Raw genomic sequence first — 13,801 nt, 5'->3', positions numbered from 1 at the left:
CTCCTAGTAAATGATAGCCAGTGACATTAATAAATTCCAGAAATAGAGAAAACTAAAATTCCAGATCTGCTAATGATAATGTGTTGCTTTAGAATACAATTTTAGCACTGAGATCCATATTTATGTATTTATTTCCAGGAATGTGGTCCTTATGTATTTTGCATTCAAAGTAAACCCATAGTTTTAGAAAATATGTTGTTTATCTTGGAATTGTTGACATCTTAACAGCTGACATATTGATACAAATTCTTAGGGAGCGTGTTTTGCCCATTAGTCATGGAGTTTCCTTGAGTGCTCCTGTCCATAATGGCTCTCAGTATGTTTGTGTGTTTCCTGTTCCTATAACTTGTGGAATCATCTCTCCTGGGTTTTATTTTAGGGTGACCCTGGATCGTCTGCTGCAGGAATTAAGGTAACTATAGCCTTACAAGTGTTTGTACCCCAGGAGTTACAGTTTTGATTTTATAAGCCTCTTGTTTCTCTTCCCATTTACCAACTTTGATGGTTCTGACTCTGTGCCTATTCTCCTGCAATAATCAGCTTCCAAACAACAGGCAGCATCTGCTGGAAATCTGACAAAGGCTTAAATGAGAGGTCTTGCCTTCTCTTCCCTTTCTGATTGGTTTTTATGGAAATGTGGATTTGTATGTGAGCTTTAGGTATATTTGCAGCAGGGGAAAAAATGCTCCTATGTCTAGTAAGACGCAGAGTAACAGAATAAAGTGCACGAAATGCATGTCATCAGGGAGGCTGAACCATCTCTGTGAAAGTGCCCAGGGCCCTAAGGGTTTTGGAAAATTCTTGTAAGACTGTCCTTTTCATTTTTGGTTTTCTTTGGCCAGGGAGAACCCGGAGAATCTGGTCGTCCTGGGCAAAAGGTAATCTCTCTCTCCTAGTGTGTTCTTTGTACTGTCTCATAGTCACCATTCCATTATATCTACTATCCACTATGTAACGTGAAATCGATTATTGCAAAATGATGTAATTTTCATGCTTTGTATGCAATGTTATTGATGGTTTTGCATTTTAAAAGGGTTGATGACCACAGCAAAAGTGAAAACACACTCTGTACATGTGAAAAGACGCTTAATGAACTAAAGTCTGCACGTATTGAGCTGTTTGAGACTAACAAAGATCGTTTGGGTTAGAATGCCAACAACTTATCTTGCATGTTTAAAGACACTGCATGTTTCTATCTTTCATGAGAAGAAATGATGTACTTACTAAACTACCTCAATAGGGAATGATGGACAGTTCTTTTAAAATTATATTCCCTTCCTTTCAATTCAAACACTTCCCTAATGATAATTTTTATGTGAATATCTACCTATGCAGTGAATATCATGTTGTACAAAGAGATTTGTTCATAAGTTAAATTTTAATTGGAGACAGTAGCCAAACCATAGAGACATACATTAATTTTTTTTTTATCATTTGTGCTTTACTTCAGTGATAAATTAGAGGACAGGCAGTGGATATGTTTAGATTCATAGTCTCATTTGAGTCTGAAGCAGGAAACAACTGTTAGTAGTTTATCGTCGAGCATCTGGATATCAATGCCCTGTGCAGTCAGATTTTAGATAACAGATGTATTGTTGCTAACAAGTAAATGTGAATTCCACATTAGGTTAAATCTCTCAAGATCATGACTCTGCCTTTGTCTAGCAGTAGCTGATGGTATAGGGCAAAAAATATGAATAAAAACATAGAATATCCCTGGTTTTTATAAAGGGAAAGAGAATAAATCCTATAGTAGTACTTTGGAACTTTAAAATATGATATAACATAAAAAAATATTCCCACATTCTTGAAGTCATTGAGAGGAGCCTTGCTTTCTTTAAGCACATAGGATTAGAGTAATTTTTAAGAAGATTTTTCATACTCTTTTAATGTTTCTCTAATTTAAAAATAGGTTTTTTTCTCTTGAAGTTAAGAATCTAAGAGTAATAATTCATCAGGCCCTGTTTCAGGTAAAGTTGAGACTTTACCAAAGAGTCCAGCAGACCTCTGCAAATTTTGCTATTCAGTTCCTGAGATTTCCTACTGATTCTTTATGTAAGAAATTTGAAATTAGCAATATCACAGAGATCCATGATCTGCTTTGGTTTGAAAGAGCAATTAATTTTCTCAGTTGATCTAATTTTAAGTCCCTTAGTGTTTAAAAATTAAAGGCTAAATTTAAACTGCTCTCCAAATCTGTGATAAGCTGAAAGAAATGTCTGCAAAACTGTTATGTCTTTTTAAAAAACAAAACAAATCTGCTATCATTTCATATAGGTTCCACGGTTTTCAGAGTGGAAGATCCAAATTGATTTTCAACTGGTTAATAAAACTTTATCATGATTATTTAAAATACATTTTAGATTCATTTCTGGAAGTTTATAGGTGTACATATGGAATCATTGGCTTTTTTTTTTTTTTTTTGTATTTCACTAAAAGCCTCTTTTAAATTATATTGGGAGACAACGTGGATTCTATCTGAAAGAAAATGTGCCCTGAAATTAGCAGTATCTTCATTAATATTTAGGCCAGATTCTGCCCTTTGACGCAATCTCACTTTCCCACAATATTTATGTCTTCCTCTGTTTAATATCTGGATTTGGCAAAACATACCCCATAAATGATTTAGAAGTAGAGTGCTTCCTTGCTTGCTGCTTACTTCAATTGGAAAAAGACAAGCAGAACTGAGTACAGAATCCATTTAAGAGATCTTTTGTGACTGTTTTTCTCACCATTGCAGATCTGTGCTGTGGGTTCATTGGTACTTCTGCTCCTGTGTTAGGGACATTCCCAGAAAAGTAGAGAATATCCCAACGGTACGAAAAGCGCACTGATTAGCTCTCCACTGTCTGGTATTTTGCAGTATGAAAGTTTGTTATTTAGAGTAACATTCATAATGTAGAATGATTTCATTATTTTTTCTTTTTTATAGACTCAACAGGAGATTGTGTGTTTGATACGTGAGTTAGGGTATATATGTTTGTAAAGGGAGTGTGTAGATTTATAAAATAGGTATTGTGTTTCATCATGTAATTCTTTTCTTCCTAACTCTCCCGTATCTTTTTAGAATATATTTTTTTAGTTTCAGAGGCATTAAAAGGTCTTATTCTCCCATTGGAAGCGACCTGCACAGTTGAAATATATCTAGAAATACAGGCACTCTCAAGAGGACATGGGGTAAAAGCAGAGAACTGACTTTGACAGTAGACAAGGGTCTCCTATACTGGAGAGTAAAGAGTGAAAGGGAAAGAAAAAGAAAACCAGAAGTATAATGTATCAATGTGGAGTTTAATCTACTTGGACAAGTATTCTTCGAATAGAATAACAAACCAATTTTTAATTATGACCCAGATCTGACCTTGGGCTGTTGATGCCCAAGAACTCAGCTCAGTTCCAAGAAACAGGCAAGAATGGAGAAATTCACTGAAAAGCTATCTCTTAATTAGAAGATAAGCCTTCATAATGTAGAGACAGAGAATTTATATAAGAAGAAATATCTTTGTAAAAATGTTGAAATGTTTCACAGAAGGTAACATTAAATATTTTATAACCTTTCATTATGTCAACTTTTAAGTAAACATAAATTTGGAAAGCCAAATTTATAAAAATATAGAACTATGGAATAGGAATTCCTGAAATATTTGTTCATTAAAAAGTACATTTATAACCCATATACATACATACATACACATATGATGTAGGGAATAGCTAAATGTTCAAAATCTCTGTAAGTATTCAATCTACATTACAAAATATTCCATAATGTCTTATACATCTTTCTTATTATGAGAAAACATGCACATGTTTATAAATATCTTACTTTAAAGTAGTCAGAGGATCCTTTTAATTTGATGGGAGGGAAGGCTATAGTAAAAGCTCCTTTCGGAAAATAGTATTATAACTTGTATATTTCCTTCCACACATGGTTTTAATAGAATCTATTGAGTTGGGGAGGGGGGCTTTTCTAAAACAATACAAAACTATAAATTTGTCACCAATATGTTTACTTTTATTGATTGTATATTCTGCGGCAACATACAGTGTTTTCAAGGGCCTTATACTTTTTTCTTAGTAAAAGAGAATCTTTAGTGAAGTATAAATACAAACCCTTTTTACTAGATCTTCCTAAATTTATTGACTGAAAGGAAAAAGGGAAAGAAAAATAAAAATCAAATGTACTACACTGTATCTGTGTAAAGTTTAACCTACTTATACAAGTGTTCTTTGAGTGAAATGCCAAATTCTTAATACTCATTCTTTCTTCTCTGGCTTAATCTCATCTTAGTCTTTTTGTTCCCAATGCAAACTTTCATTTAAATAGTTTCAGACAGAATAGCTTTTCTTTTGCATTCCTGAAGCACCTTTGACCTAAACCATCAGGAAAGTCATTGTTCTTTCTATGTTTAACCATATAGCTTAATATAAACAATATCTTAAGTCATTGTGTGACAATCCCAGAAGCAAATTATAGGTTTCCACAATTTGAAAGTAATAATATGAAAGATAAAATGTCTAGTTGATCTTAGATTTTCCTTGGAATAAGGATTGTTCAAGCATTTAGATTTAAAAAGTGCCCTCCTCTACCATTTTTATTGCAAATTTGATGCTTCTATCTCTTTTGGTATAATTGTCATTGCACTGACATCATCATGAAACAGTGTGACCCTTTTACCTTCAAATGTTATTTCCACAAATATTAGTCACCTCAGTCCAACACTGGATGGACTTTTATTTTCTCTAGCAATCCCTTTATGCTTCTTTAGTGGAATTCAGCAGATTTTTCTAAGCAATATAACTTCCTGTCGCTATATTTTGTTCTTAAAATAATGTGGACAATTCTGTGAAAATGAGAAGATTTAGCTTGACTCCAGTGTGCTCACCCAAAATGTCCCACTTAATCTCAAACCTGTATTCAGAAACAGCTGCATGGTACCATTAGCCCTTAAATTGCTAAGCAGGGTTACCCAGACTCAACAATTGTCAGATATACGGACTGGAGTTAAGTATAATCTTAACCATGCATTTATCTTCTCATCATTCAGGAATGGAAAAGAAATCTTATTATACTTTTAAGTGAGCAAGACTTTTAATGTATATTGTTTCGATGTGACCATCTGTTCATACAGCCAACTCTTGATTATCTGAGGTAAGAGAGCACCGGAATAGGATGCATTATTCAAATGCACATGTAATCCTCATTTCAGCAAATAGCTTCAGCCTCCTTAACAAATCATTTGCCAGGAAGTAATAAAACATAGGAGTTCCTTCTCCCTTTACTCCTCTTTCTCACCTTCTGGTAGAGATGATAATGGGCAGTGAATTGGAAGCAAAAGGGAAAATTCTGAATAATCTGCCAAATGGTCAACCAATCCCTGAATCAAGAGTTGACTGAACTATACAATCTCACCAAACGTCTTGAAACTAGACAGTATGTATATAATAGACATATTTATATACACACATACAGCAAGAATTCATCTACATTTGCCATGTTTTTCTCAGATACTGTGACTGAGTGAGTATTGCTCTATAATGCTGTGTGATTTTCCTACGTAGGGTGAACCAGGGCTTCCTGGGCTTCCTGGACTTCCGGGGATAAAGGTAAATACTTGGCTTCACAGAACTGTAATTGTGAGAGTCACAAAAATGGAAAAATGAAAACTAAAAACAGAGTGCTGTTCTTTAAATACTCACCAACCACCTCAATCAATTAAACTTTTTAATTAAAAATGAAGTGCAGGTATTTCTAAAGTTTGCCAGTGGCTATCTGGACTGTGTATCCACTGTTTATTCCATATATAACCTACTCTGCCACTTAAATAAGTGTAAAAGTCATTTCACTTGAAGTCATAGGAATTATTTAAAGTCTAGAATGCCTGTCTTCACATTTGAATCTTACTCTTAAGATCCTATCAGATTTTGGCCAGAATTAGAATCTTAACATCCCCATAAATCTAACATTAAAGCAGCTGTTTTTGTGATTTACCCATTATAATAATCCCTCTAAAATGTTTTGTGCTTCCACTTCCTGTCAGTAATTCTCACTGCAGGGTACAAATCATATTACTAAACTATATTGACACGTACTATTCCCATAAAATTTGTATTTTTTGAAATACTTGCTTAAAGCTTCGTTTGAAAACATTGTTATACATATTTTAAATCATCTAAAAATGTTAAGAAACATTTTTTAATTGTTTACGTTTTTTAATGTAGCAACTAAAAAGGCTTAAAAATTCTACTGGCTTAGCTGTAGTTACCCCCTTAAATTCAGCTTCTTATTTTAAAATATTTTTTAAACTCTAGAACTGTTTGACAGGATAGCATAATGCAAGTAGATTTTTCTTTACATTGTTGTCATCTTAAAGAATTTTGAATTAATCTCTAGCATGCATTAGACCATTCTAAAATTTATATTCCTAGTTTCAGTAAGAGGATTATATATACTGCTTTATGAAGGTTGTGTTTGAAATATGTGATATGAAATAATATGATTACATACAGCTTAATATAAACAGTATCTGTTTATATGAATTAATATGATTTTAGAATAAAGATATGAAATTATTGATTTCCCAGACATCCAATGGTATCATATGTAGTATTTTATGAATGTATTTGTTATAATTAACAGACATGAAAGCTATGGCTTCTAGGTTGGCACTAAGAAATTTTGATACTGCTTTTTGTTTGATGTTTCCAGATTAGTATCATAGATATTTGGATATGTCCTCTAAATATTTTTTTTCCCCTGATTCTGAGAGACCAGTCTTCTGTCTTCCTCTTTATTTTTTTTTTTTTATTGAGGTATAGTCAGTTTACCAGTGTTGTGTCAATTTCTGTTAATATATTTTTAGTCTTTGGCTTCTTCATTGAACAAGTACACTCTATGACAACAGTTTACTCAAGAGTCAAAGTCATTTCCTTATCATTTGATATTTAGCAAAAATAACTTCATTATTAATGTGATTTCATATTGTAGCGTTTATAGCAGTTCCTGAGTAATCTCACACATTAAAAAAACGTTTTGCAGATAACTGGAAAATCACAGATTTTAAAACAAATTTAAGAAAATTATATGCATTACTAATTTAAAAGAACCTGGTAGTATTATAAATGAGGGGGAAGGCATTTAAAAGAACTTGCTTGTAGGTTAGTTGCACTGTGTTGCCACCACCTGGTCATGTGGCAGGAATCTCTGTGTGGTGTGGAAATCCAGTTGCCCTTTCTCCTGAGCGTGAGGTTTCCTGGTGAGAGAGAGCACCTAAGGGTGAAGGTATTGGGTTTTTTCCCATCCAAAACAAACAAACAGAACAATTGCAATTACTACTATTTCTCCTTACTACTTTTGTTTTATGTCTTCCACCATGAAAAATGTCCCAGGGCATTTCCTGGTCATCTGTGGACTAGCCTGAAGGTTTTGAATTTTTTCACATTGGGAAGGATGTTGATGATTTGCCACCCCCAGTAAATGTTTTTATTCCCAAGGTTATAGGAAATTGCCAGACAAATTTTTGTCAAGATCTTAAACCTGACATTTTCCTTTGTTTTTCTAATCTGACTAGTGACTATAGTGAGAAAAAGCTGTCAATTGACAGAAACCTTTCAGTCATTCACTAGAGATACTTTTCTATGTAATTATCAAGTACTGTTGGATAACTATCCAGTATTTTATTTAAATCACAGATTCTATTTTTGAATCAATAAGCTCTGTCTTCTCTCTCTAGTTCAGGATGTAAGTGATAAGCTTGCCTTACAATATAGTAGGTGCTCAGTATAAATGAGTAATTTTGTAAAGGAGACAGTTTAAGAATACATCATAGTCATTAGTGGTCTTTGGATATTTTAAAATGTAGAGTTAAAAGTTTATGAATTTATGGTATAGCTTCATTAATTTGGGATAGCCTTTATTCTTTTAATATACCTTGCTTCTATTAGGTAGCTAACCCTAGGACAATTAATCTTGATTTCATAGTTTGAATGAGTAATGTTTATTTGGTTTTGGGGGGGATGTAATTAGGTTTATTTATTCACTTATTATTATTTTTTAATAGAGGAACTGGTGTTTGAACCCAGGACCTCAATGTATGCTAAGCACACACTCTACCACTGAGCTATACCCTCCCTCTGAGTAATAGTATTTAAAAGAAACCACCATATATGGATTTAGAATGTGTGATAGCAAAAGCATTAGTCATAACCTCCCCCGACTTGTGTGTTTGTTTACACTTTGGAAATACTTCCTCTTGCTCTTCATCTCCCTCTTATCGGCTGGTACTACAGAGAGTGTGCAGATGCCATCCGTTATTTCCAAGACGTTGAGGAAACCAGCCATGACATAGCCGGGAAGCTTTGATTTGCCACCTGTTGCTCTCGGGGAATGGTTGGAAACTTAATGAGCATCCACATGCCTTCCACACAGTTCTCCGGAAATGAGCAAAGTGCCTAAATACAGACAACAGACTCATCTGTCTCTCACCTCAGGGTCCCACTCAGACAAAAGTGCTAATACCTTAGGCCTACATAAAAGTCACTAAGAACGGGCATCACTTAAATTCAGACTACACTTAAGCCTCCTGAGCAAGTATTGGAGAGTACTCTCGCCATGTGGAAGACATTTGGAGTTCCTATTTCATGTATTCATGGTTCATATAGTGTTAAGATGTTCAACTGGGAAAATTAAATTATGCACAATGTACCATGAAAATACTGGTCTTCTGGAATAAGATTTGAGCTGGGAAAATTATTTTTATAAACAAGCCTTTAAATATATTTTTCATGGGTAAAACTTATTGGGACCAGCTTTTCTGGTATCACATAAAACAGTAAGAGTCCAAGCTCCTATTTTCAAACATTTTTTCTTTCCACACATTTTGAAAAATTGCTTACCCCTTTTATGATTACATTATCCTGCTAATTAGGTCATGCAGAGCAATGATCAAGGGCTTTGACTTTAGAACGAAACCACCAGTGTGTAGATCCTGGTTCTATCCTGCACCAGTTCAGGAAGCTATATCATGACATTGAGTAAGTTACATAGTCTCTCTGTGCTCCTGTTTCCTTGTAAAATGGGAATTATTATTGTACATAACTCAGAGGATTGTTGTGGGGATTAAATGAATTAATATAGGTGCAGCTCCTAAAAGATTGCCAAGCTTATAGTAAATGCTATATAAACCTTAGCTATTGTGATTTCTGTAGGAGCAACTCAGAACTTTAGGAACGTTGTTTATGCTCCTATTCCATGTAATCTTTCCTCCTGTGAGTAACTTCAACCTAGAGATCATAAAGCCATTTATACTCCACAGGGTCATAGATGTAAATTCTGAAAACTCTTTTGCAGTGATGGTAGAATGTTATCTTTAAAAGCAGTAAGATAGCCTAATTTCTCTTGAAACATGACATCACACTATTTGCCTTTTCCGATAACCCAATAGATTCCAGAAACAAAGGATGAGGGAACACAACGTTTTGGAGACGTGGTACTAAGTTCTCCTTCCCCAACACTGTTCACAGGAAAAGCAAAAGGAAAACTTGCCATGTAATGATGGAAATCTCTAGACCCCAGTCATAGTGTTGCCTAGCCCAAGATATTTTTTACAAACATGGATTTTTAATGCTTGCTTTTCTCTTTTCAACATTGACTACTAGTTTATCACATCATATTCAGAAAGTAAGTTGGAAAAAATTTACATCAACAGTAAAATGAATGCAGTAGGGAGACATAATACGGAGACATAATACAGTAAAAATTACATCAAATCAGGAAAAAAAATCATTTAGGTGTGAAAGAAATTTTTACAGTATTTTCCCTCAAAACTTGATATTTTTGTTCTGACTTCCACATTAGTGAAAATTTGACATTCACATCAACAACTTGAAGATCAGGAGACAGCAACTAACTCTTTATAGACCTCGTTATATAAAATCATCCTTGACACTAAATCACATAAGGACGAATATTTTTACAGATGGCAAAAACATTACTTTGGCATTCTTAGGACTAAGTATAGAGTTCAGTAATCTATAGAAACTTAGCTTCTAAATCTGCTGAAGATGAGGTTCCTTCCTCAAAAACATCAAATCACATTTTAAAAAATAGCCAAAGAATGTTTTTGGAAGTAACATAGAATGTTAAATGACTTCCTATAAGAAAAAAGAAAAGGAAGAAATACTGGTTAAAAGGATAACATTGTGTTATTGTTACTTATAATTATTTCCTGCTTGCACAAAGTGCATCTGAGCAGTTGAGTAATTTAAGAGTCCAATTAGGAAACTCATACAACAGAAATCAGAGATTTTTAGCAGCCGTAATGAAATCTCGAATAAATACACCGAGTGTGTTTTCATGATGTAATCCTGTTAAGAAAAAAAAAAATCAGAAAGTTATGTTTTCTGGGTTTTAAATAAACCTGCTATTGTAGTTCATTCTCATCATAGCCACCAAGATGTTTTAATTTATACTCAAATGTGATCCATAAGGGAAATAAGTGTTTTGGGGACAGACTCTACTTTCTCATTCTTTTTTTTTTCCCTCAATAATTTTACAAATCAATCATTACCAAAACTGGCTGCCTGGAGGTTCTTATTACAACAAATGTTCTTGCTGTAATCCTCAAAAATAGGTATCATGCTGACTTGAATTCTAATTATCCCTTAAGCAAGAAGAATATTGTATAACTAATGCATTCAGTGTCAAGACACATTAATCAAAATTATTGGTGATGCTTTTAGCACCCAGGCAAATCAGCACATATTTTTCAAGTTCTGTTGTACTATTTTTTGGGCAGTGAAAATTCGATCTGCTTGGGGTAATAAATACCATGGAAAACATGACTTGGTTTAAGCTGGTATATTAGAGGTTTTTTAAGACAGGTTAAAAAAATAACATCTTTTACTCCTTTAATTGATAATGACTTATAAAAATAAAACAAATGGTAATGAATGAAAAACCAGAGATTTTTCTGTGGGCAAGAGCTAATCAGGACTTTCTGGCCACCATTCCATTTAACAGATGGTAGGTTCTGGAAGTTTAGAGGGAAACACCTGGTAAGCCATTTCTGTATACATGAGGCTGTCTCTTGATTCTTACCTTGACTAGTAATTCCAGCTACATATTTGCTGACTCTTCTTACCTATATGAAGGACATCCTTCACGTATTTGGAAAAAGAGTATTGCATGAACTACCCCAATAGCCATTTAAAAGATAAAGTAAGGTCGTCTGAAATGCTTTCTTGCCATGTATTAAATGTGGGTTTGAGGAAAAATCAGTCCAGATTTTATCATGGAATTCTAAGACTTAATGAGGTCCTTTGATAGTCATTGTTAGATTTCAAAAAGATCATGGTTTTAAAGAACTTCCTAGCTTCCCCTTGCCTTTTTGTAATATAGAAGGCCAGGAGTTTTTTGCCCTCTTGGTTAGTGAAGATGATAATTGTTTGCCTTGTTTGGAGGTTTTTTGTTTTGTTTTTCAGGGCTTTTTGGCCAGAATACACGAAATTTAAACTATCTCAATAGGCTGTTCAAATTTTTAAAAAGTAATATCAAATGAGTTTAGCAAAAATGGCTTCAGTCAAAAATCTTATCTTTGAGGCATCTTCCTTTTATCGTAACAGAGTGAATAGATCCCACCTTCCCATGGCTAAATCTTCTTGTAGCCGACTTCATTTCTCTATGTACATATTGCCAATTCCTGAAAGAAAGCAGAGGAAAACAAAGAGGCAAAGAGAGAAACTCCAATACTGACACTCTAATCTATAAGGGAACTTTATATTTAGTTAAAAAAAAAAAAACAGGATAATTTTTCAAATGTAGCCTGTATTAGCTACTGTGACTTATTTTCATTGAGCTTCGCACTACAAGATCAAAGTCGTGGCTCCCGAAGTGCTTAGCTATAGTTGCAAAGATCAGCGTGAGGCCGTTAGGCCCTCCAAAGTGGGTCATATACAGACACGCCTTTGATTTCAGCTATAGCTATTCTTCGTAGACTTGGTTGTCCACCTTTCAGTGCCCTGGCTATTTAAAGCTTTCATTCAAATTAGCAGCCTGTGTCGGATGTTCACAGGCTGCTGCCGCCAGCAGTTTATTACCAGGCCTACCTAATTGTGCTTTATCCTGTGTATTTCTTCTGCCCAACTTGAATCCCAGTTTAGTTGCCAAAGCCACAGCCACTCTATAATTCACCTTTTCCACCAGCTCAACAAAGGAAAACATGTTACAATCTTGGTATTGAGACCTAGTTTTTGAACTCATTGGTGGTGAGCTAATTAATTACTGTTAAGAATAAACAGAGGACAAAACTCATAAAACAACTCAGGAAGAAATCAAGTGCAATATCTAAGACATGACCAGAAAGTTAAACTAATTTTTTTTTTCATTTTGAAATTTGAGACTGCATTAATGCCGTATTACCGTAGCATTAACAGAGCTGAGATTTCTATTTCTCTGACAACCATTTAATCACTGGTAAGTGTGTGGTTTGGATAGCAGAATTTGGTGCCAGTCATGAATTGTGTTTCAGCAATCAAAATTTTGTATTGTATTAAGGATTCTGATAAATAGAGTTGTATGTTTTCTATTTCCAGGTTCTGTTTAAATCATAGCCCTGTATTTATTTTAAGAGTTAGGTATTACCTCGTATATATTTTTCTGTTTGTCACAAGGGTAGATCTCATTGGACATTCCCAGGACAAGTGAAAACAAAACAACAACAAAAATAGCAGATTATCCTGGATTGAATTGTTATGGTCATGGCGGAGGCACAGAACACCTTAAGATGCTGTTCCTCTCACCTCTTCCTCTCTCCTCTCTTGTCTTCTCCGTCTTTCTTGCTGCCCCTCCCTGCATCCCTCCACGGTTCCTTCTCCTCTTCCTTCTCTTCCTTCTTTTTACTTTTTTCTCTTCCTATGTGGAAGCCTGACCTTTGAAGGCAATGACATTTAAACTCTGTCTGTTGGTTGCCTTCACTATGAATGGAATCCCAACTGCTTTGTAGTGTTTTTCTCAACGATAACAAAAGTAAAAACCTAAAATGCTATCTCCCTTGAGATAGTGAGTGAATAGGTAGAGAGATGAAGGAAAACTTAGAATATATATGTGTATATATATATATATATATATATATATATATACACATATATACACACACACATATACACATATATATGAAATGAGAGAAATATATATATAGAAATGAGAAAAACATTATAGTGGCTCTGAAGTAATCAGTGCTCTCACCTTACTTTTATGCTATTCATGGGTGCCCTGGTGTTCATGACAAACCAATGTTTAAAGCCTCTGTCTTTCCTGCATTTTTCTTAGACATTTTTTGTTTGTCATTTTTTTAAAAAGCACTAACACGTCATAAACTGAAAAGATGAATATTGTGTTCAGAAAATGTCGTATTTTATTGTTTTCACTTCAACAGTACAGCTATTTCACTTGCTGTTTACCTGTGTAAATCCATATGCCCCTGATTATGACTGGCAGCATCTGCCCTTTTCAAAGTTCTCTGCCTTACGTTCCCATGTTATTCCTACAGTGGCTCACTGAAATTATAATTGGGTTTTCTAATTCAAGTAATGGCCTTGTAAAAAAGAAAAAGAAAAAAATGCTAGATTTAAACTGTTTCTTAATTAAAAGTATCGTAAGAGCTTAACTCCATTATTGTCCCAATTCCCTCTGTTGCATCTATCCCCTACCTTGTCTATTCAAGCAATACATGTGAATAATTTCCAATTTAGCCATCTCCTATTTCCCATTGATTAAATAAGATTAGATATGTAAAAACAGCTTTGAGAA

The 13,801-nt window shown here is 34.2% G+C and overlaps 1 protein-coding gene across 1 annotated transcript in view; it reads left to right on the top strand.

The window, feature by feature from the left end:
* The window catches only part of COL25A1 (collagen type XXV alpha 1 chain), a 418,027-nt gene that overhangs the window by 346,674 nt on the left and 57,552 nt on the right, over window positions 1–13,801 (top strand). Inside the window, 3 exon segments of the mRNA XM_032461611.1 lie at window positions 380–412; window positions 843–878; window positions 5,557–5,601. Coding sequence (XP_032317502.1) covers window positions 380–412; window positions 843–878; window positions 5,557–5,601 — 114 coding nt within the window.

The sequence above is a fragment of the Camelus ferus genome, chromosome 2 (genome assembly GCF_009834535.1).
Source record: "Camelus ferus isolate YT-003-E chromosome 2, BCGSAC_Cfer_1.0, whole genome shotgun sequence".
Taxonomy (NCBI): Eukaryota; Metazoa; Chordata; class Mammalia; order Artiodactyla; family Camelidae; genus Camelus; species Camelus ferus.
Note: the sequence above shows the minus strand (reverse complement) of the source record. Positions and strands in the feature narration are given on the sequence as shown.